Here is a 21,994-nt window from a genome sequence, read left to right as displayed (position 1 = left end):
AATAATGGGTTGATCGCTAAGAATAGCTTCGAGAACTTCAAACTGCCGTCACACAGAAGAGAGAGCTCTAGGGTTTCGATTTTTTTGCCAAAGGTGTGTGAAACTGAAACCGTTTCACATAATTATACACGAAACAGCGTACTGGGCCCTAACTGGACTTCGGCGTACATTGGGCCGGCGAAACGCCTGTTTCGTCGAGGTGAAGATGATGAAACGCCCTGTTTCGTAGAGATATGTGTGACGAAACACACCTTTGGTTTCGTCGAGATGGTTAATGGCGAAACACTCCGTTTCGTCGGACTCATTTAAAGTTTAAGTAGTTTAAGTTTCCAAACAGGTTACATGATATACTATCAAACACCTTAATCACATTAAACAGATAACATAACAAATAAACATCTCGACATATAATCCAACGCGTATAATTACAAGGCAAACAAGTCGTATGAACAAACAACTTAACAATTAACGTGTAATAAATGCGAAGATGGAATCTTGGAAACTCGAGTTGTCACATTATCCCCAACTTGAAAGAAATTTCGTCCTGAAATTTAGCATGCGGTTACTGAGGAAGCTAGTTAAGTTTGTGTGGTTTTACTGGTTTTCCTGGGGTGTCACATCATCCCCCCGTTGATTTGGAATTTCGTCCCGAAATTCTGCAGTAGCTTCAGCCTCAGTAGTTGTTGCATTGTTCTTGAACAACTGGGGATACTTGAGTTTCATTTGGTCTTCTCGTTCCCAGGTGAACTCTGGGCCACGACGGGGGTTCCAACGAACTCGAACAAGAGGTATTCTGGTGTGCTTGAGGACCTTAATGTCTCAGTCCGTGATTTTAACTGGTTCCTCGACGAATCGCAACTGTTCGTCGATAGTGAGCTCCTTCAAAGGAACTATGAGGGTCTCATCTGACAGACATTTCTTCAGATTTGACACGTGAAAAACGTTGTGAACTCCACCAAGTTCTGCTGGTAAGTTCAGTTTGTAGGCCACCTTGCCTATTTTCTCGATGATTTCAAATGGTCCGACATATCGCGGATTGAGCTTACCTCGTTTGCCAAAATGAACTACACCTTTCCAAGGTGAGACTTTGAGTAGCACTCGATCCCCAACCTGGAACTCGAGTGGTTTCCTGCGCTTATCAGCGTAGCTTTTCTGACGGTCACGAGTTGCCGCCATTCGTTGTCGTATCTGAACAATTCTTTCCGTTGCATCTACTACAAGTTCTGGACCCGTGATCTGACTATCCCCCACCTCTGCCCAACAGAGAGGTGATCGACATTTACGCCCATACAATGCCTCAAATTGAGCGGCTTGAATGCTGGTGTGGTAACTGTTGTTATACGAAAACTCCACTAACGGGAGATGTTTTCCCAGCCGTTGCCGAAATCGATAACACATGCCCGAAGCATGTCTTCTAGAGTTTGGATGGTGCGTTCAGACTGCCCATCCGTTTGAGGGTGATAAGTTGTGCTCATGTCTAATCGAGAGCCAAAAGATTTGTGCATCGCTTGCCATAGTTCTAAAGTAAATCGTGCATGACGATCGGAAATAATAGAGGTGGGCACCCCGTGCCTCGAAACCACTTCTTTTAAGTAAATGTCTGCTAAAGTAGAGAATTTGTCTGTTTCCTTAATAGCCAAAATGTGTGCAGACTTAGTGAGTCGATCCACGATCACCCAAATAGTATCGTTTCCACGGTGAGATCTAGGCAGGCCGGTAACGAAATCCATGGAAATTTCCTCCCATTTCCATTGAGGTATCTTTCGTTGCTGGAGTAGGCCCGATGGTTTCTGGTATTCGGTCTTGACTCTCACACAAGTCAGACATTTGCCAACGTAAGTTGCTATGTGAGCTTTCATGCTAGGCCACCAATACGTAGTTCTGAGATCGTGGTACATCTTATCCGAACCAGGATGTACTGAGTAGCGAGACTTATGTGCTTCATCCATTACAAGTTCTCGTAAGTTGCCATAGAGTGGGACCCAAATGCGTCCTGTTACGTAATAGGCGCCGTCTTCCTTTTGTTCTAACCGTTGTCTTGAGCCGCGTAAGGCTTCAGCCCTAACATTTTCTGGTTTCAATGCTTCTACCTGAGCATCTCGTATCTCTGCAGGAGGACTAGACTGGCTGGTAAGTTGTAATGCTCGTACGCGTCTAGGTGCAGTATCTTTTCGACTGAGGGCATCGGCCACAACATTTGCCTTGCCCGGATGGTACTTGATCGCGCATTCATAATCGTTCAATAGCTCGACCCATCGACGTTGTCGCATGTTCAACTCCTTTTGCTTGAAGATATGCTCGAGACTCCTGTGATTGGTGTAGATGGTGCACTTGGTACCGTACAGGTAATGTCTCCATATCTTAAGTGCGAAAATAACAGCTCCCAGCTCCAAGTCGTGCGTAGTGTAATTTCGTTCGTGAACTTTAAGTTGACGTGACGCATAAGCAATGACCTTGTCACGTTGCATCAACACACATCCAAGACCCTGAATGGATGCGTCGCAGTAGAACACAAAATCGTCTGTGCCTTCTGGCAATGAGAGAATAGGTGCGCTGCAGAGCCTATCCTTTAAGTGCTGAAAAGCTGTTTCCTGTGTATAACCCCAGCGATAGGTGACACCCTTCTGTGTCAGTAGAGTAAGTGGCTGCGTAATCTTTGAGAAGTCTTTAATGAACCTTTTGTAGTAGCCCGCCAAACCCAAGAATTGGCGGATTTCCGTTGGTGTACGTGGTGCAGGCCAGTTCTTGATTGAGTCTACCTTGGATGGATCAACATGAATCCCATCCTTGTTTACCACGTGGCCTAGAAAGTGAACTTCACGAAGCCAAAAGTCTCATTTCAAAAACTTGGCGTACAACTGTTCTGTTCGAAGTAGTTCCAAAATAAGTCGTAAATGGTGCTCGTGTTCCTCCTGACTCTTAGAGTAGATCAGGATGTCGTCGATGAATACAATCACAAACTTATCCAGGTTAGGCTTGCATACTCTGTTCATAAGATCCATGAAGATTGCTGGTGCATATGTTAACCCGAATGGCATGACTAGAAACTCGTAGTGGCCGTAGCGAGTTCTGAATGCTGTCTTGGAGACGTCCTCATCCCGGACTCTCAGTTGATGGTAGTCTGACCTTAGATCAATCTTTGAATAGTAGCTCGACCCTTGCAGCTGATCGAACAAGTCATCAATACGTGGGAGAGGATAGCGATTCTTCACTGTCACCTTGTTTAGTTCCCGGTAATCTATGCACATATGGAAGTTACCGTCTTTCTTCTTTGCAAACAACACTGGAGCTCCCCAGGGCGAAGAGCTAGGACGAATGAAACCCTTATCCAAGAGTTCTTGCAATTGCGTGGACAGTTCATCTAGTTCTAATGGAGCTAAACGATATGGTGCTCGAGCTATGGGCGCTGCTCCAGGAGCTAGCTCGATTTGGAATTCGACCTGGCGATGAGGCGGTAGCCCAGGTAATTCCTCATGAAACACTTGAGGAAAGTCACGTACTACTGGAATATCCTCGATTTTCTTCTCTTTCGATGATGCGTCAGTGACAAGTGCTAAAATAGCCGCGTGGCCCTTTCGCAAACATTTCTGGGCCTTTAGGAAAGAGATGATGCCCACAACAGCACCACTCTTGTCACCCTGAACCATGAGAGGCTCCTTCCCCGAACGAGGAATACGAATGATCTTTTCCTTGCACAGAATCTCTGCTTGCTGTTGGGATAACCAATCCATTCCAATGACGATATCAAAACTACTCAAGACTATAGGAATGAGATCGATGGAGAACGGCTGACCAGCTAAGACAATGTTACAACCCTTGACTATGTGTGTGGCCTCTAAACTTTTACCATTGGCTAACTCTACGACATGTTTGGTGTTTAAAGGAGTTGGTGTACGTTTAAGCATTTAACTAACTTTTAGAGACACATAACTGGTATCGGCACCCGAATCAAATAAAACAGTAACATAAAAGTCGTCGAGAAGAAACTTACCTATCACTACGTTAGGATCATTCCTTGCATCACCCTGAACTAGCACAAACGCTCGACCCCTGGCACCATAATTTCCATCATTGTTTCCCCCGATGTTGTTCCCATTGCCCTGATTATTGTTGTTATTGTTCTAATTTTGATTTAACTAAGGGCAGTCCCGCTTGAAGTGGCCTTCAGCACCACACTGAAAGCATCCCCTGTTGCCTCACTGTTGTGGCTGCTACTGGTTCTGTGGAGCTGGTGGTTGTTGTTGACGGTTCTGATTTGCAGGTCGTGAGCTCCTGCAATCCTTAGCTTCATGACCCATCTTGAGACACCTCTGACAACGACCCTTGCTGCACTGACCATTGTGGTGTCTGTTGCATGTGTGGCACTTCAGAAGATTTCCTCGATATCCACCCTGCCTTTGACTACCATAAGATTGCTGACCAGGGCTCTGATATTCATCAATCTTTCGCTGTTGTGCCTGGGACTGAACTGAAGTCGAACCCTTGCTGGAGGCTCCATCCCATTTTCGCTTGTTGTTGCTGGGAGTAGCAGAAGTAGTAATGGTAGTAGCACCGATGCGCTTAGGCAGCCTGTTCTATTCCACTGCCTGGTCTGTGAGACGATGAGCACGACGAGTAACATCCTGGATGGTAGCAAGATTAGCGGAGGTCACATGGCTTTGAATCTCTGGTACTAAGCCTTTAAGGTACAACTCAATGCGCTTGATAGGAGGGTCCACCATAGTTGACACAAGATGGCCAGCTCGTTTGACCTTTTTGTATACGCCTCGATCTCTGGCCCCGTCATTTTCAAATTAAAGAACTCCACTTCCAACTTGTGGATGTCATCACGAGTGCAGTATTCCCGCTTGATCAGTTCCTTGAAATCGTTCCATGGGGTGGTGTAACGCCCGGAATTCTCGCTTATGTTATTGTTTAGTTTGCGTATATAATTTAGAGATAAAAAAATGAAAAGCGATGACGCGTTAGCTCCGGGACCTAACTGCACCAAGATAATAACTTGGAGGGTGCAAAGTGTATAACACGAAACCTTGTTTTAAGAAGGAGCAAGAAATCATATGGAAAAGATTTGAGGGGGGCCATAGTGTAAATTTTCAATTTAAACCTCTATGTAAGCAAACCCTATTATCAAAACTTCACCATTCTTAGACAATAACCGTTGTGACAGCGCCGTGAAGAAAAAGAAGCATATGCTGAGTTGTTTTTGTTCCCTTCCATTGATGCGAGGATTTGCGGGTATCAAAATCGTCGTGTAGAAGAAGACCGGTTGTGTTCTCGACCTTAGGCGATTCCGAGTGGTCGAGAAACAGTATAATGATTGCGAACCTGGTTTGGGTTGTAAAGTAACTGCGGTGATGATCGAAATAAGGTATGCGATGATGGTGGTTGGCTACGAGGTGACGACGGCGATGGTAACAAGGGGTGGTAGTGATGGCATACGATGAGGATGGTAGAAATGGCTAAACGGTGATGTACGGTGTTGATAGTGGGTTGTGAAGGTGATAATGAGAAGGGGGCAGTGTCTGGTGTCGTGTGCGATGGCGGTGGTGATTTGTTATGGTGTCAACGACAGTGCTGGTGGCGGTTGATGACGTTGTCGTGGGTGGTAATGGTGAGGTTGGTGGTGTTTGGTGATGATAATGGTGGAGTCGTATGGCAAGGAATCTAGGATGAAGACGATGGGTTAACAATGGTGACATTCGGTAACTTCAGTAGTGGTGTACCCGACACGACAGAAGTGAACAGAGAACGTTACATGTTATGTTGTGGCTTTCGGTGGTGGTTTCATGGTGATGACACAATAACAATGTTTTACATGGGTTTGAGAGGTAGTTATTTAGATGATGGTGATGCGTGATTGTCATGAAGCTAGGTTTTGAATGAATTAATTGATGATGGTGTTGACAATAGCATGGCTATATGGATGTTTGCATATAAATATGATATCAGAATGTGAGAATTCATTTGCAAGATCGATGATGAAGTGGGTGTTGACTAGAGAAACATATTAATACTTTACCACATTATTTAATTTGACACTTTAATGAAGGTTCAAATTTTGTCTAATAAAGAAACATGGTAAGCATGGGTAAATTGAGGTTGGTGATGGGTTCGTTATGTTATGAAAAGCTTAATGTGGGGTTTGCAACTTGAATTACAAAAGGTGACATATGTAAGATGATGATGATGGTCGGTAGCGTGGGCAGTATTAACGTGTTTGGGATTAATGGGCCGACTTTGGGATTTTATAATATATATTCTAGTATGTGGATGGTGGGAATATGGATGCATGGTGATACATAAATGGTTAGGATAGGGTATTTATCTAGGTTATGGGTGTTATATGATGATGCTAATTTGAGGGCATGTGTTTAAAGGTTCTCACACTTCAAAGAAACGGATTGTTGACGCCATCCTACGATCCGCACCTTCACTTGCTTCTCTAGCTTTTGTGGTCCGTGCTCTTTGTCGAGGTGAGTTCTTGAGCCCACTTTTTTTTAAATGTTTTGAAATCTTTTGGGCTAATGTGCATGCTAAACTCGTATGATTATTTTTATAAAGGATGTGGTAAAGCTTTTCACATGTATATGAAATTCATGTTTACTTATATGGTCTTTAAGCAGGAGAAGTAAGTAGGAATATATGTTTTTTTTATGCCTATTACTATTCGTGTGAAGGCAAACATTGAGTAGATTAATATTTACATGTAATTATATATATAAATATATATACACACAAATAAACGTGTATATTTATGTGTGAGCTGATGATGCCCTCTTTAAACTTTTTCAAAGTTTAGGGCTAACACGCATGTTAGATGTATTACTTGGATAAAGACCCTTTTTATGAAGTTGTATAGTTTATTTGTACTTACATACCAACTATACATGAGGATTATTTTCTTGCCCTTTTATGTGCTTGCGTGTGATGTGTTGGGTCATGCCACGACTAGGTCGAATAGAGGAAGTCCCCTAGCAGTTTATCTGCCCTTGGGGCAAGAGGAGATGAAAAATTCCTTTATCCCCTACTTTGTGTTTGGGATTTAAGGTGAGGAGATCTATGTTGTGTGCTTGACTCATTAAAAGATGAATTTTAATTTTAAGGATAAAATAAATATATTTATTTATTTCCATGATGAAGATGTTTTACAAGTGTTTATTTGTTAAAAAAAATCTTGAATTCACTCAGCCTAGCTGACTTTTGCATGCATGTTAGATTGATTTCAGGTTAGCTCGATGAACGATGACCTCTTGGATGTTGCATGAAGCTACCCGACATTTGAAGATGACATTTCTAGCTGAAGACGATGCTTTAATAAATAAAATTTAAACAATTAAATATTGTATTTTTAGTTTGGATGTTTCCCATGATTTGGGAATTTGACTTAAATGTTTTCCGCTGCCTATTCTTCAAATTAACAAATTAATTATAATATTAATAATTAAAAGTTTTCAAGTGTTTGGACTGTTTATGCAATGATGTCCCAGCTGTGAGACACCCGGATTTGGGGTCTTACAGGTGGCATTGGCAGCCGCCAACCCCAGCATCTGAACTTGCGCATTCCACCAAGTCAGCGCAATGCCTTCAAGAGTACCAGTGGCATACTTCACCCTGCGAGCCTCAGGGCATTCACACATCTCAAAGACGGACTCGAGCTTCTCAAACCAATGGAGGAGTCCAACGGCTCCTTTAGTTCCACTAAAAGTACTAGGACGACAGTCCATGAAGGTTTTGAATGTGCAAACAGGTGGCTGAGCATTCTGACCTCTTGTGTATATAAGAAAAGGACAAAGTTAAACACAAGAGTTGGTTTGCGAGTGTAGGATCTAAAGATCCCAGAGTGGGTTGTGACTGCAGATTATACCTCCTGCTTGAGCGGCTGCAAGTGCCGCAGCAACTTGTTGGTTGATCAAAGCCGTCAACTGGGCTTGTGTCATGTTAACGCGTCCACTCACGATCTTCACAAGTAAGAGAACGCAAGTGAGAAGTGCGTCATATCAATACGCAAGTATGGAATGACAGAAGAGTGTGAGCAAACAAGGTTTTCAAATAATAGTTGCTACGTTATCTAAGCATACCATGAGCAATGTAGTATGTATCTAACAAGTAGGTAATGTAAACATGAATAGTATCACCTATAGTGTTGAGTCTTGCACGTGGAGCGAAGCGTCGTTGTGGATCGTTGAGCACTGTACAGGTTATAGTCTGATTTTAATAAAAACTTTTTACCTTATTAAAACCAAGTTCACTATAACCAATGGCTCTGATACCAATCTGTCACACCCCCAAAATCCACACGCGGGGTATCACCGCATGGAGGCATGACTGACCAGGATCAAGCCACCAATCATATTAAACAATGTAAGTAGTAAATGTAATTCAACCAAACAATATGAAAGGTGTTCAAAACAAAAGCATAGTTAGGTGTTTAGCGGAAGCATAAATGTAAAACCCAACACAAGTATTAAGTACGAAATAGTGTAATGTTTATAACATGGCACACACTGCCATGTCTCACAACGACTGCGCCTCCCTGTGCAAACTCCATGAGTACCAAACAACCTGCAAGGCATGTAACAACGAGTCAACAACAAAGTTGAGCGAGTTCACAGTTGGTTGTTTAGTTATAGTGTTCGTAAATCGTACGTTTATTTCGTAAACCATGTATTGTATTAATTCGTATCGCGGTCTCCCAGACATGTTTGCGAAGATTAGTGGGGGCTTCCCATGTGTTACTAGACCGTGTGTATCGACTGCTACGAAAATGTAAAAGGTGCCCTAAGTCAATGTCTATCAGCATTGACCCTTTGCCCATAGTCCATTAGTACACGCCCGTTCGAACGACACGGTGTGAGGTTTATTAAACCTAATAGCGCTATTAACTAATGACCCGCTCGCCATAGGCCTCGACGATTAAGTCGATATAAATGAGGGACTTGATGATATAGTTTTGGTCCAGTGTGAAATCTTGGCATCCTACCTACGGAGGATGGCCGTACGTATCCTACCCAAGGAGAATACGTGAGGTTGTAGTTACCGTTTAATTCATTAACCCATTCCCAACCTTTGGGAATCCCATGCCTTGGAAAGAGTGTGAACTCACCTTGGTTTGCTCGGTATGCTAAACTATGTGCTCGCAAGTAATCAATCAAGTCCTATAGTTATGCACGTATTCACAATCAGTTTACATTCACAAAGTACGACTGACAGTCAAGATCATCACGTACATGCAAGTAACCACTAACACATAGCATGTAACAGTTATACAAGTTCATGCAAGTCATGCTTATCAATTTCCAGTCACTTGTACCATCCTTTTCAGTTAGCATAGTCTTCACTAACCTAGTTAATTACTAACAGAGATAACTGAGTTCACTGTGCAGTTTACCCTCTTGACGAAACACATTTGTTTCGTCATGATTCCCATTCAACGAAGCTCCCCTGTTTCGTCGTTGTTACCCTTGGCGAAACACACCTGTTTCGCCGTGATTACCCTTGGCGAAACACACCCGTTTCGCCGTGATTCCGTTTCGTCCAAAAGATCAGTTACGTCACATAACAGTTTCGTAAAACACATAAACCCTAACTGTCATCATAAACATCATCAATCATACAGTAATCATTCAACACAGTAATCATTGATACCCACAAAGTTATAACGTATATTCGTTTAATATTCAATCCAGTGATGATTGTGGTATGCAAATATCAACCAAAACATAAACCGTGGCATAACAATTTCATTCAAGAGCATCGAGTTTAGTCTAAATGGTTCGAGACAGAATATCAACCCTATCTACTAACTACAAATCATCAAGCAATCCACTCTCGACATACAAATCCGTAATCTGATAATCTAGGTCCTATTATAATCAAAACATCATCTAATCATGAACATGAACCTTACCTAGTAATCAATTAAATCCGATTTCAATTACACAGTTAACAATGATTCAATCAACAATGATTAACACTAACCGAGATAGGAGAAATAACGGGTTGATCGCTAAGAATAGCTTCGAGAACTTCAAACTGCCGTCACACAGAAGAGAGAGCTCTAGGGTTTCGATTTTTTTGCCAAAGGTGTGTGAAACTGAAACTGTTTCACGTAATTATACACGAAACAGCGTACTGGGCCCTAACTGGGCTTCGACGTACATTGGGTCGGCGAAACGCCTGTTTCGTCGAGGTGAAGATAACGAAACGCCCTGTTTCGTAGAGAGTGTGTGACGAAACACACCTTTGGTTTCGTCGAGATGGTTAATAGCGAAACACTCCGTTTCGTCGGACTCATTTAAAGTTTAAGTAGTTTAAGTTTCCAAACAGGTTACATGATATACTATCAAACACCTTAATCACATTAAACAGATAACATAACAAACAAACATCTCGACATATAATCCAACGCGTACAATTACAAGGCAAACAAGTCGTATGAACAAACAACTTAACAATTAACGGGTAATAAATGCGAAGATGGAATCTTGGAAACTCGTGTTGTAACATGGGTGTACTATAGGGTTTCACCTTTAACTGTTGGAATGCGGATTCCGGAGCAAGCTTTAGAGTTACGAGGGTTTGTGCATTCGATCAAGAAAACGAGTTTCGTAACGCCAAAAGTCGTTCGCTAGAAACTAACATAAGGTTGTTTGTGTCGTAGGAGCTCCATGGTAAAGTGTGGGTGTCGCCCGGATCCCTACTAGCTCTTCAAGTAGATTAGGATGTCGTCGGAGGAAACAAGTGACATATTTGTCAGGTTAGACTAAATTCGAATGTCGTGTCAGAGGAGTTATATCGGTCGTATCCAGATCAAAGGACAGTACTTGTGGTATCATCATATTTATGGCCCAATGCTCAGCGAGTAACGTTCGGGGAGTGTAACCTGTCCGAGCGAGTGTCCACGGTCATAGGGTTCAGAAGTATATCGCGTATGGATGTGGAAACATGAGAAAGGGTAGTCATAATCGATGAGTAAGCATTTAAGAACCCATAACAGGGTTTACCTGATGTCGATGGTACAGCTGGTCGTGCGCATGTTGTATATGGTTAGGATAAAGTATGCATTAGAGTGAGTTCGCATTAGAGTCTCTGCATGGAGAAGCGAGGATGTAGTGTCACTGTGGTAAAGGAATGGTGGGTTGGTCTAAGCCAATAGTAGAAATTAGGCATTGCATCAACCAATAAACACATGTTAGTACAAAGGCTAGTGAGAGGTTTCCCATAATTAAGGTAACTATCGTAGAGTCAAAGAGGTGACTCTTGTAGTGCAAGGGGAAAAAGGGGTAAGGTAACAACTCAGCACAAGAAATATACATAAAACAATAAAATAAGGAAATCCATTCAAATTAAACCATATAAGTCACTACAACGAATATTCGCAAAAGTTTTAATCACCACGATTGTTTATACGAAAACAACTGAAAGAAATAACTAGATAAACGAGTGGAAGACGAGTCAGTCATCCACGTCTCCATCCCTGAGGTCACTACCATCATCATCGTCTCCGTCACTATCCGAGACCTCCTCCGGCTCTTCATCCTCCTCTTCCGGCTCTTCCTCCGGAACCTCTTCAGGATCTTCTTCATCCTTCTCTGACTCTTCCTCCGGAACCTCTTCCGGTTCCTCATCAGGCTCTTCCGCCTCTGGCTCGGGAGGTGCTGGGACTGGGGCTGGCTCGGGTGCAGGTGCAAAGCGGGCTTCCTCCAACTGATGGATCCTCCAATTCATCATACCAAGCCTCTCGGCATGCGAGTTAAGCCTTTCTTGATCCACTCGAGCGTCTCTCATTATTAAACCTTGTACCTCGCGCCCTTTTAGGGCTTCTGCCTTCAAATCAGTAGTTTCCTATTAAGTTCCCGTATCTGCTTCTCCTGAGTTTCCACTCGCCCGTCTAGGGTAGCAACCTTTTTCAGTAATTTCTGATTTTGCTCCATTAAGACTTGGTTTTGTTCTATTAAAATCTGGTTATAATCTCGGAGGGCCTTAATCACAGCAGACTCGGCCTGGGCGCTGAGCGAGTTAACTGGCAGTGCATGCGTAGGTCGGGAGGACGACTCCCCGCCCTGCGCGAGTCTCTTTCTATAAGCCGCACGCGTCTCCACCTGACGCGGGGGTGAGTGAGTAGCAGCGAGTGCCTTCCCTAGCGCCCGGGATTGGTCGAAAGATACGGACAGTGCAGACATGCCTGTCGAGTTAATGACGTAACGCAAGTTAAACGAAAGAATGCATACTCACAACGTACTAAAAGAAAGTATTGACGCAGAAGGGGAAGAAAAAGAATGACAGAAAAGGGTAAGCATACAGGGTTTCAATCAACAGTTGCTACACTATTAAGCGTACCATAAACAATGCACTATGCAAACTAATAAACAGGCAATATAAGTATATACCATACCAACTATGGTGTTGAGTCTTGCACGTGGAGAGAAGCGTCGTTGTGGATCGTTGAGCATTGTACAGGTTATTGTCTTGTTTTGTCAAAATGCTTTTCCATTTTTAAAACTAAGTTCACTATAACCAATGGCTCTGATACCAATCTGTCACACCCCCAAATCCACAAGCAGAGTATCACCGTAGGGGGCGTGACTGACAAGGATCAAGCCACCAATCATATTGAACAATATAGTAAAGTAAATAAAAGTTCAACCACACAATATAATTGGTGTTCAAAACAAGTTAACCAAGTCCAAGTTAAACAGCGGAAGCATAAAATGTAAAACCAAAATATAAGTCATAAGTTCTTAAAGTTTAACATGGCACACAACGGTCCATGTCCCACAACGACTCCTCCTGCTCGTGCAAGCTCCATAGATACCAAACGACCATGCCTTATAAAAGTGTGAACTCACCTTTGGTTGCTCGGTTGAACTCTTAAAATAGCTAACGGTCGGGGTTGGTCAATCACGTCCTAATATGATTACCATTTAGTTTATTAATAATTTCAATTAAAGCACAAAGTTCCTACACGTATCTATCACATAACACGCACTCACTTTAACTGATCATGACCATACATACATCCCTCCTATAACTACTCAAGAGCAAGCATACGAGATTTCACATACCACTTTCATTGACATACAACAAGTTGGATCATTATCGGACAACATAACTGACATTTAGACACGCAAATCACCACATACATTGTTTCAGCTTTAACATCTAAAACTGGGTTGTTTTCGAGTAATTTAATAAAATAGTTAACTTATTCCAAAAATTCCCAAATTTTACAGAATATTTTAAACGATCCAAATATTATTGTGTAAAAATCTTGGGATCCAATTCATTAAAAATTATTTTACAAAAATCATTTATCAGGCTGTAATCAGATTCGTCACTTTCTGACTGCAGTCCACGGAAAAATTCATTTAAAATTCATCGTAAGTCCGATTGACGAACTTCCAGTTGGATAGTTACAACAACATCAGTGGTCATCTACAGTATCAATTTTGTGACCTAACTCTATCCAGGTTTCAAGTTATGACGAAAAACATAACACGCATTTTCTGCAGAAAAAACGCAGCTTTTGCTGCTGTACAAAACAGACCTTTAAAAATAGCAAACGACCTCAAAAAATGTGATTCCAGTGCCATTTGTTTCGTTTTTCGAAAAAATATAATTTAGACTTCAGAAAATAAATTTTTCAATTTATAACGGTCCGTTTACAGCCAACTGAAGTTGGCTGTAAATGTTACTCAGCATGTTGTTTATCGCTTAAATACCACTAAAACGCACGCATATGATCACCATACTTTCTAATAACGACTAACATCAGGTTATAAGTCGTTTACAGCAGAATCTTATCAAATTTATCATATTTGGGCATCAAGATTCTAAACCCTGATCAAGAAACACATGACTACACATATTATTGATAACACCATGCACGATTCTTGATTCTCATGAACCCTAACACATAAGTATTATTGACTTTGACATAAACCCAGCCATGATAACATCAGATGATTCATATTAGAACATTAAACTATCATCAATACGAGTTTCAATCCACAAACAAAAACCCTAGTTACTAACTAATCACTTTGATGACCAAAAACACCAAGTTTCAACTAACCCTAGCTTGTAATCATTCACACCATCATCACGATAAACCATACCAGAAATCACAGCCATGTAAAGCCATTAAAAACACATAAAACACTAAAGGGAACGTGAATACTTACCTAGAAGCTGAACGGAAGAACCCGAGAGCCTTCTTGAAGCTGATCGCGAATGGGGGGTTCTCTTCTCCTGCCTTCGCACACAAGGATCACCAAAGGGTTTAGGGTTTTTATTTTTCCCCATGCATGTACGTGTATAATATAATAAGGGAGTTAGGGGCGGTTTGGGTGGAGTGGGCCGCAAGGAAGGGTTGGGTGGATGATGGGTTGGGCCTGCTTGCGCAAGAAGGGAAAGGGATGGCGGATTGGGCTTGTTGTTTGCGCAAAGGGTTTTGGGTGGGGGTTTGGGCCGATTGTTAACACACAAGACGAGTGGCAAATCCATAAAATGTCGGTTTCGCGAAACTTATAAAGTGGATTCTTCACGAGCTTCCTTATCATAACCCAATGAGACATTTCGTGTCGAAATTGACCTACTACAATATCACGTTCCACTACGTTGATGTACCACAGCACTTTACACGTCACTAAGCACACAATCGATTGAAGACACAAATCACACACCACAAACACATCACATATCATACATGAATTTCACAAAGCACACGTAACACGAATTCACAATGTACATGGATTTATATAAGTTGTCACATCATCCCCAAGTTGAAAGAAATTTCGTCCCGAAATTTAGCACGTAGTTACTGAGGAAGCTAGTTAGGTTACGTGGTTTTCCTGGTTTTCCTGGGGTGTCACATCTATACACGAACCAAAGAGAATTATAAGTAACGTTTGAAGTTAACTATGGAATTGGAAAGGATGATAAAAGTATGCTTATAGATCAGTTTGAGATTGGGAAGCGTGTATCATGGACTTAGAAGGAAGTTAAGATACTCACATGCCCTTGGCAGAGATATCTTACAACAATACTTAACATGCTAGTATTTAGGTTGCTCAGTTTGAAGCCTTGCATGGATGAAGAGTTGATCGTCACTACGTGGAGCTAACGTGACAAAGGACAATTAACCAAACCTTACTTTATCTAGGAAACCAGCGACAGGATTTGTCTAGATCGAGGGAAGGTTAAAGGTTGCCAATTGATCAACAGAAGAATTACATGGACAATTGAAGATTTAGTTCTGTTAAAGGAGTTATATTGAGAGATGCTATAGGGTTTAGCAGAGGAAAGAAAAGCTGAGCCATATTGACTTGGTCCTTTCGAGAGCCCATCTTGAGTTGGATCAGATGTATCTGGGCTCAAGTTACCATCAGAAATGAGTGGTGTACATGATATACCATTCGGATACATTTGAAGAAGTGTATAATGGGTGATACACTAATTTTGCGCTTTGTAAAGATTATTTGGGAGATAAACGGAGGTTTATCGAAGCATCGAAGAAGCAGTGCATATAGCCAGAAGAGTTATGTTACTAACCGGAAGGGCGATTTCAGCATTCCAGTAGTATCTACGATTTATAGGTCGTGTAACCAGAGGATATCCGAAATGGTGGAACTTTGACTTGAATCTTCTTGATTTGGAGCTTGTGAATGATGGACCCTAAAGAGGGTGGAGAGCGTTGAGACGTGAGTGTTGGATCGTTGTACGACCTATACGATTCGATCAGAAGAGTTCTAATTCAAACCAAAGGCGGAATTCAGTGATTTGGACTTGACTACAGCATGATTCACACACAGATTCACTTTAACTGTCTTGATTATTGATTTGACACGATTACAGACCACTTGACACTTCGGCAGCACCTCGGCACTGGAATCAGGAAGTTACAAATGAAAGACAAAGCTCAGATATATAGAGGGATGACCAATTTGCATGGAATGGACATTATCCATTTCGTGCGAAATGGACAATGATAATTTCGTACGAATTGGCCTCTGCTAATTCGTGCGAACTGGTCCAAATCCTCTAAAATCCTAATATCTAGCCTACCGAGCTCCATTCTATCCAATCTAGACACATGACTTGATACAAGACGAAGTCGACAGACATATGCAATAACAGACTCCCCCTTGGATGTTGACGAAGTCTTCGGTGTCGAGTCTTCAGTATGACAAGTCTTCAGTCTTGATCAGTCTTCATGCTCTTTCCAAAGTATCTCATTTAATACAAACTCTCCCAACCTGTTGTCATCATGTTTAGCACTCGGAATTTTGAAAATCAGCTTTTCAACATCAGTTGTCGAAAATAAGATGAAATAAAATCTTTTTGAATTTTTCAAAATTTTAATGCTAAAACACATTCTTTTTGGATTTTTGTTTTTTAAAGAAAAACAGTAAAGAAATATTTACAGACAATATTTTGAGAGTTTGTGTAAGAGGATCATATCAGTTTTTGAGACAAATCACAATCACCGTTAAGCTTTAAACATTTTAAGTTCTAAACGATTCACTTAGATTGTCAGTATACTGATCCACTTAAATTTTCACACAAAGTTCAATTGTTTCGAGATACGAGATTAGTGTTTTAATGGCTTAAACTTATTCGCGTGTCCCACCTCAGAATATACTCCCGTATCCAGACTCCTATATTCAGTCTTACAGGTGAATGTACACTAATGATATCTGTAAACGGGTAATGCGAGACCATGAGAGCTCAGGTTAGAACTTCCATTCAGACAAAGAGATGATGGCTTGTCTTTATGTGTGTCCCGTTTGGGGATCTTTTCTTCAACATCACATGATTAGCATTTTTCAATGTTTCGTCATTTTTTATGCTGAGGGAGGGCTTTATGATTAAAGCAGTGCAAAGTATTATACGAGGACTAGGCTATTTCTCCCGCAAAATCAGAAGTCCTGGTATAATACCCCAGATATCATCACGGACAAAGACCTAGTATGTCAGAAATAGAAAATCTTTCAAACAAGATTTCGGGGGTTACCCATATATCCGAGAGATGTTCCCCATGAGATAAGTAAGTAATGATATTTAGGTTTATATCTCGAAAACAATCTACTGAATGTATAAAAACCTACTGGTATATCATCAGTGAGATCGTTTATCACATTTGACTTTTCAATTCTTTAGCGTGCTTTGATAGTCCACTGATGTACTATCATTTCCTCTTTTTCACAACAATACTCTTTTTAATTTTCGATGTTTTTGGCTTTTTAGATTTTATCATGTTTTTGGATTTTCAAATTTTCGAAATTTCTAAAATTTTTACTCCCCCTAAAATCAAAAATATGTTTCAATTTTGATTTTCAAAGAAAATTTGAAAATAAACTGTACAAACAAACTGACAAACTAATTCGAATTGCTTCAATTCGCCATCCACTTGGCATAAACAATCAGAACTCCCCCTGACAACAAACTATTTTCCCATTATGATTTCAAAACACTTAAGTTTGTTTTAATCAAAATGGTTTTCCGGAAAATTAGTTTTGTTGAAATCACTTGTAAGATCGGGGATTAATTCATCACATTGTTTTTCTTTTTCAACATCTTGTATGAAAGTTAAAACAAGTTCAACTTAATGACCTTGAATAACCACTTGTAAGTGAAAACCCCTTTTTCAACCACTTGTAGGTTCATTTATCAACCATACCATTTGTAAATTGAAATATGACAATTTTCAAATTTGAGAAAGATGCCGATTCATGCTCCACGATTACCAACTTGAGAGCTCCGGCAAATCAGGATTTTAAGTAGAGAATGCTGTCACCCAAGCCTGACCGATCTTGGGTGATTGTGAATCATCTTCAATCCACCATCTTTTTGATTTATAAAACTCTTTTGCTCCTTTTACCTTCCCATTAGCCATTTTCCCAAAGATATGTTTCACTTTCCCATTGAAAACTTTTTCAGCATCAAATTCTTTCTCACCAGCAAAGAATTGATCTGAAATCTCAATCTTACCTTTTGATTTCAGATTTTCTTTTGACAATGACGGAAAGTTTTCATCGTTCATTTCTGGAACAGAATTCTCATCTTTTTTCACAACAAATGACTCCTCTGACTTTGACGAGTCAGATTCATTGTCAGAACTACTCTCTGATTTAACAACCCATTTCTGTTTGTTTAAATCGACTCTTCTTTTGTAAAAACGTTTCAAACTTTCACCAACTTTGAAAGTCGAATTTTTGAACTCTTTAAATTTTTCAGTTGATTGTTTTCTTTTATCAACATATTTCTTTTTCAATTCTGAGTTTGAAGAAACTCCCTGTTTTGTGTTGGTGGATTTTGTGCAATTCCAAGCAATGTGTCCAACTTCTTGACACTTGAAACATGTTCTTCTGTCAACTCTTGGTACAGAGTTCTTCAACAAATTCTTTTTCTTTTCATCGAGAAACTCTTTGTTTGACTGTTTCCTGAACAGTTTCTCCTTCTCTTCCTCTGAACTTGTTCCTGAAACAAATTTAGTTTTTGGTTTATAAATTTTCTTATTTTTATAATTTTCTGGAGGAATAAAACCTAAACCTTTCTTTTTGAAATTACTGTTATGGTTTGGTTTCTGTTGAAAACCTGAACCAGAACTGTAACCTTTATTCTTGTTCAATCTTTGTTGAACCCTTGAAGTGTATTTTTTAGGTTTTTCAGTAAGATTTACATCTTTTATTTCAGAAATATTAATTTCTGTTAATTTGAAAACCTTGTTGATCATTTCAGTTTTGACACTTCTTATTGGAAATTCCTCATCAGAATATAATTTGTCCGAATCATTCAAAGTATATGCCACTTTGATTAGTTCATCATTCAAATTATTTTTTGATAACAAAAATTCTTTATTGTAAACCCTTTTAACCAGTGAATTTGAACTCTTGTCTGACGAACTCAAATTTTCAGATTTAGACTCCGACTTTGACTCTTCATCCATATCCAACACCTGATCGACCACTTTCTTTAATAACTCAGACTCATGATCAGTGTCAGACGCTGTGAATGTGACGTCAATGTTGTCTAGTAACTCATCAGTTGTTTCAGAATTTAACTTTATATTGACTGCCTTTTTTAATTGTTCCTCATTTGGTTTTCTAGGAGAATAACTTTTCCAGATCGGAGGCGGACACTTGTTATACTTGACACTTTGTTTCTTACCAGTATCCGTATCTTCCGTCTTTTTATCTTGAAAAGCTTCAAGACCTGCAACAGTAGGATAAACTCGATCAATCAAATAATCACAAGTCGAATAACTCAGCAGCAATCGTCTGATTCTTTCATTCTCAATCTTTTCGGTCTCCAAATCCTGCTTTAGCTTTGCACACTCTTCAATATAGCTATTTATGACCTTCTGCTTAGTCATTAAACTTGAACTCATCATTGTCGAAGCAGCTCCTATTTCTAGGTTTGTTTTGTTCAAACTATCAACTGTTCTGTTCAACACATCATATGATTCTTTTATATACTTCGCATCAAACAACAATTTTTCTTTCAACTCGTCTAGCTCACTATACTTCTTGTCTTTTTCTTCACAATGTTTGCATGGTTCCAAACATTTCAGACAAGGTTTTATGACCTCAATAATCTTTTCAACTTCGACAATCTTTTCAACTTCAACAATTTTTTCAACTTCGACTATTTTTTCGACTTCAACGATTGTTTCAACAATTTTCTCTATCACCTTTTTAGTCATCGATTCTTCATCAAATTCTACTTTTACCTCACACTCTTCATCTTCGATCTTCTCTGTCGAATTTTCTTCAACTTTTGCTTTTTCAGCTTCCATTTTTGCCTTTTCTTCAGCAATCCTTCTTGCTTCCAATTCTTCCAATTCTCTCTTCAGTCGAGTAGCCCTGTTCTCTTTCAACATCTCGATTTTATCTGCAAAAAACAAATTAAAACTGAATGAGTCTAAATTTTTTCTAGCATTATTAATATATTCTTCCTCATCATCAGTATCTTCATCACTTTCTGATGATTTGAAAATCTTCGTTCTTTTTGGCTTAGATTTGACTGATTCTTCTTCCAAGATTCGAGCAACAAAGGCTGTTTTTTCTGAATTAGCCGGAATGTATTTGTCCCAGCTGAATCCCTCTAGCAATCTTTCATCATCTTGATTTACTAGAAAAGCTTTCTTTTTTCCATCTTCAATAGCACGGGATGATGACGGTTGTTGAGCAACCTGATGATAAATTGCTTTTCGATGGTAATCGTTGTTTCCAAACGGATCTTGTCATCCAGTTGCTTCTCTGTTTGTACACTCTCGTTTAAAATGCCCTTTTTCTCGGCAACGAAAACAAGTAACCTTTGATTTGTCAAACCCTAACTTAGATGTAGCAGCATCACGAAGATCATCTCTTCCGGTGATTTGTTTGAATTTTTCTGCTCTTCTCAAAACACTAGCTAAACACCCCTTGATGTCCATAAACTCAAGTTCCTCAGAATCAATCTGGTCATAATCTTCTTTTGTAAGCATCGGATTTCCAATTCTTCTAGAAACTAAGCTTTCATACGACTCTAACACAGTAACAAGTGATGCCGTGTGTTGCTTAGCCATATCTGGAGAGAGATTTTGACCATATTGAATATTCAATGTAACATTGCATTGCAGATTTGTTGAACTCTGTCGTTGAGAACTTGGTGTAGAGAAATTTGGATCAAAACTTGAATATGACGAAGAATAACCACCACTCTGAGTTGTAGTACTAACATTTATTCCGGAAGTACCATCAGCACTGAAAGCAGTCTTAATCTTCGGACTCGGAGTAGTCTCAAATTTTCTTCCTCTATAGTATAGACTAACATCTTGTTGAGCACTTGGATTATTCATGATAACAGTTTTCTTAACATCCAATTCATGTTCTCAAGCTTCTGAATGAACTTACTCAAATTCATACTTTCAGATTTTCTCATATGTTTTAAAATCAACAAATATGTTCCCCATTTATTCTGTGGTAGTGCATCAGCTAGCTTATTAACCCATTCATCATCTTCTTTCTTGATGTCCAATCTTCTCATTTCCTGAACAAGATGACAATATCTATCGATAGTCTTCTTAGTTGTCTCATCTTCAAAAGCTGTAAACATATCAAATGATTTCTTTAGTAATGCACGTTTATTTTTTGTCATATCAGCACTTCCCTTAAATTTGTTAATCAACGCTAACCAAATTGATCTAGCAGTTTCCTCATGTTGAAGCAAAATAAAAATATCTTCTTTTACCGCTTGTTGGAGAATACTAATCATCATTTTTTCACTGGTGTATTTTAATTTCTCACCCGCTGAATAATCACTTAAAAATTTTTCATTTCCACGTTCATCTTTTGGTTTAACGTAATCTTTATCTAACGAAACCCATGCATCAAACTTATAAGCTTGCACCCAATTTTCAAACCGGTTTTACCATCCTTTAAAATCCTCAATGTACATAAGCTTCGGCGGTTTTTGGAAAGTTCCTGTTTCATTCTCACTATTAACAGTTTTAGCAACGGTAGCTGGAATAACCTGTTCAGTAGCAAACGCATTGTAAAACTCTTCTTCCATGTTTCAGTAAAAATTTCACAATTTCTCAAAGTTCAAGCAAATTGATGATTCAAACGAACTGGATTTGGTACGAAATGGCCTTTTTCAAGCGAAACGGACAACTTAGGATTCAATTCGTGCGAAATGGAATACTTAGGGTTCAATTCATGCGAAATGGATCTCTAAATTACCAACTCGTGCGAAATGGACCTCTGAATTACCAACTCGTGTGAAATGGACCTCTAAATCACCAACTCGTGCGAAATGGAAGCAATTTCAAGCGATCTGGTTACCAATTCGTGCGAATTGGTGCTGATGTCACACGATCGGATAAATTTTGACAAAATTGATCAAGATTTAGGTGGATTTTAAGTCTAATTCTTTCAAGGATTGTTTAAAATTGTGTTTCGCACGTTACATGTGAAAATCAGTCCATTTTAACCGTAAAAACTCCGTTAAT

The 21,994-nt window shown here is 39.9% G+C and overlaps 1 protein-coding gene across 1 annotated transcript; it reads right to left on the bottom strand.

Moving 5' to 3' along the window:
- Positions 1-11,454: 11,454 nt before the first annotated feature.
- LOC110944954 (eukaryotic translation initiation factor 5B-like) lies at positions 11,455-21,555 on the bottom strand. Its single transcript, XM_022186597.2, has 4 exons — positions 21,416-21,555; positions 20,411-20,828; positions 19,694-20,194; positions 11,455-11,826 (listed from the first exon to the last, which is right to left on the bottom strand). Exons 1-4 carry the CDS (start codon positions 21,553-21,555, stop codon positions 11,455-11,457), a joined length of 1,431 nt encoding a protein of 476 aa, XP_022042289.2.
- Between the last annotated feature and the right edge of the window lie 439 nt (positions 21,556-21,994).

The sequence above is a fragment of the Helianthus annuus genome, chromosome 6 (assembly GCF_002127325.2).
Source record: "Helianthus annuus cultivar XRQ/B chromosome 6, HanXRQr2.0-SUNRISE, whole genome shotgun sequence".
Lineage (NCBI taxonomy): Eukaryota > Viridiplantae > Streptophyta > Magnoliopsida > Asterales > Asteraceae > Helianthus > Helianthus annuus.
The sequence above is the reverse complement of the archived record's forward strand: the minus strand, read 5'-3'. Positions and strand labels throughout refer to the sequence as shown.

Coding starts and splice junctions, on each gene's coding strand:
- LOC110944954 (XM_022186597.2), bottom strand. CDS start 21,555: ATGGAAGAAGAGTTTTACAATGCGTTTGCTACTGAACAGGTTATTCCA. Junction 20,829..21,415: donor ATTGAGGATTTTAAAGGATG/GTAAAACCGGTT, acceptor GAATAATCCAAG/TGCTCAACAAGATGTTAGTC. Junction 20,195..20,410: donor TCAAGGGGTGTTTAGCTAGT/GTTTTGAGAAGA, acceptor ATTTATCATCAG/GTTGCTCAACAACCGTCATC.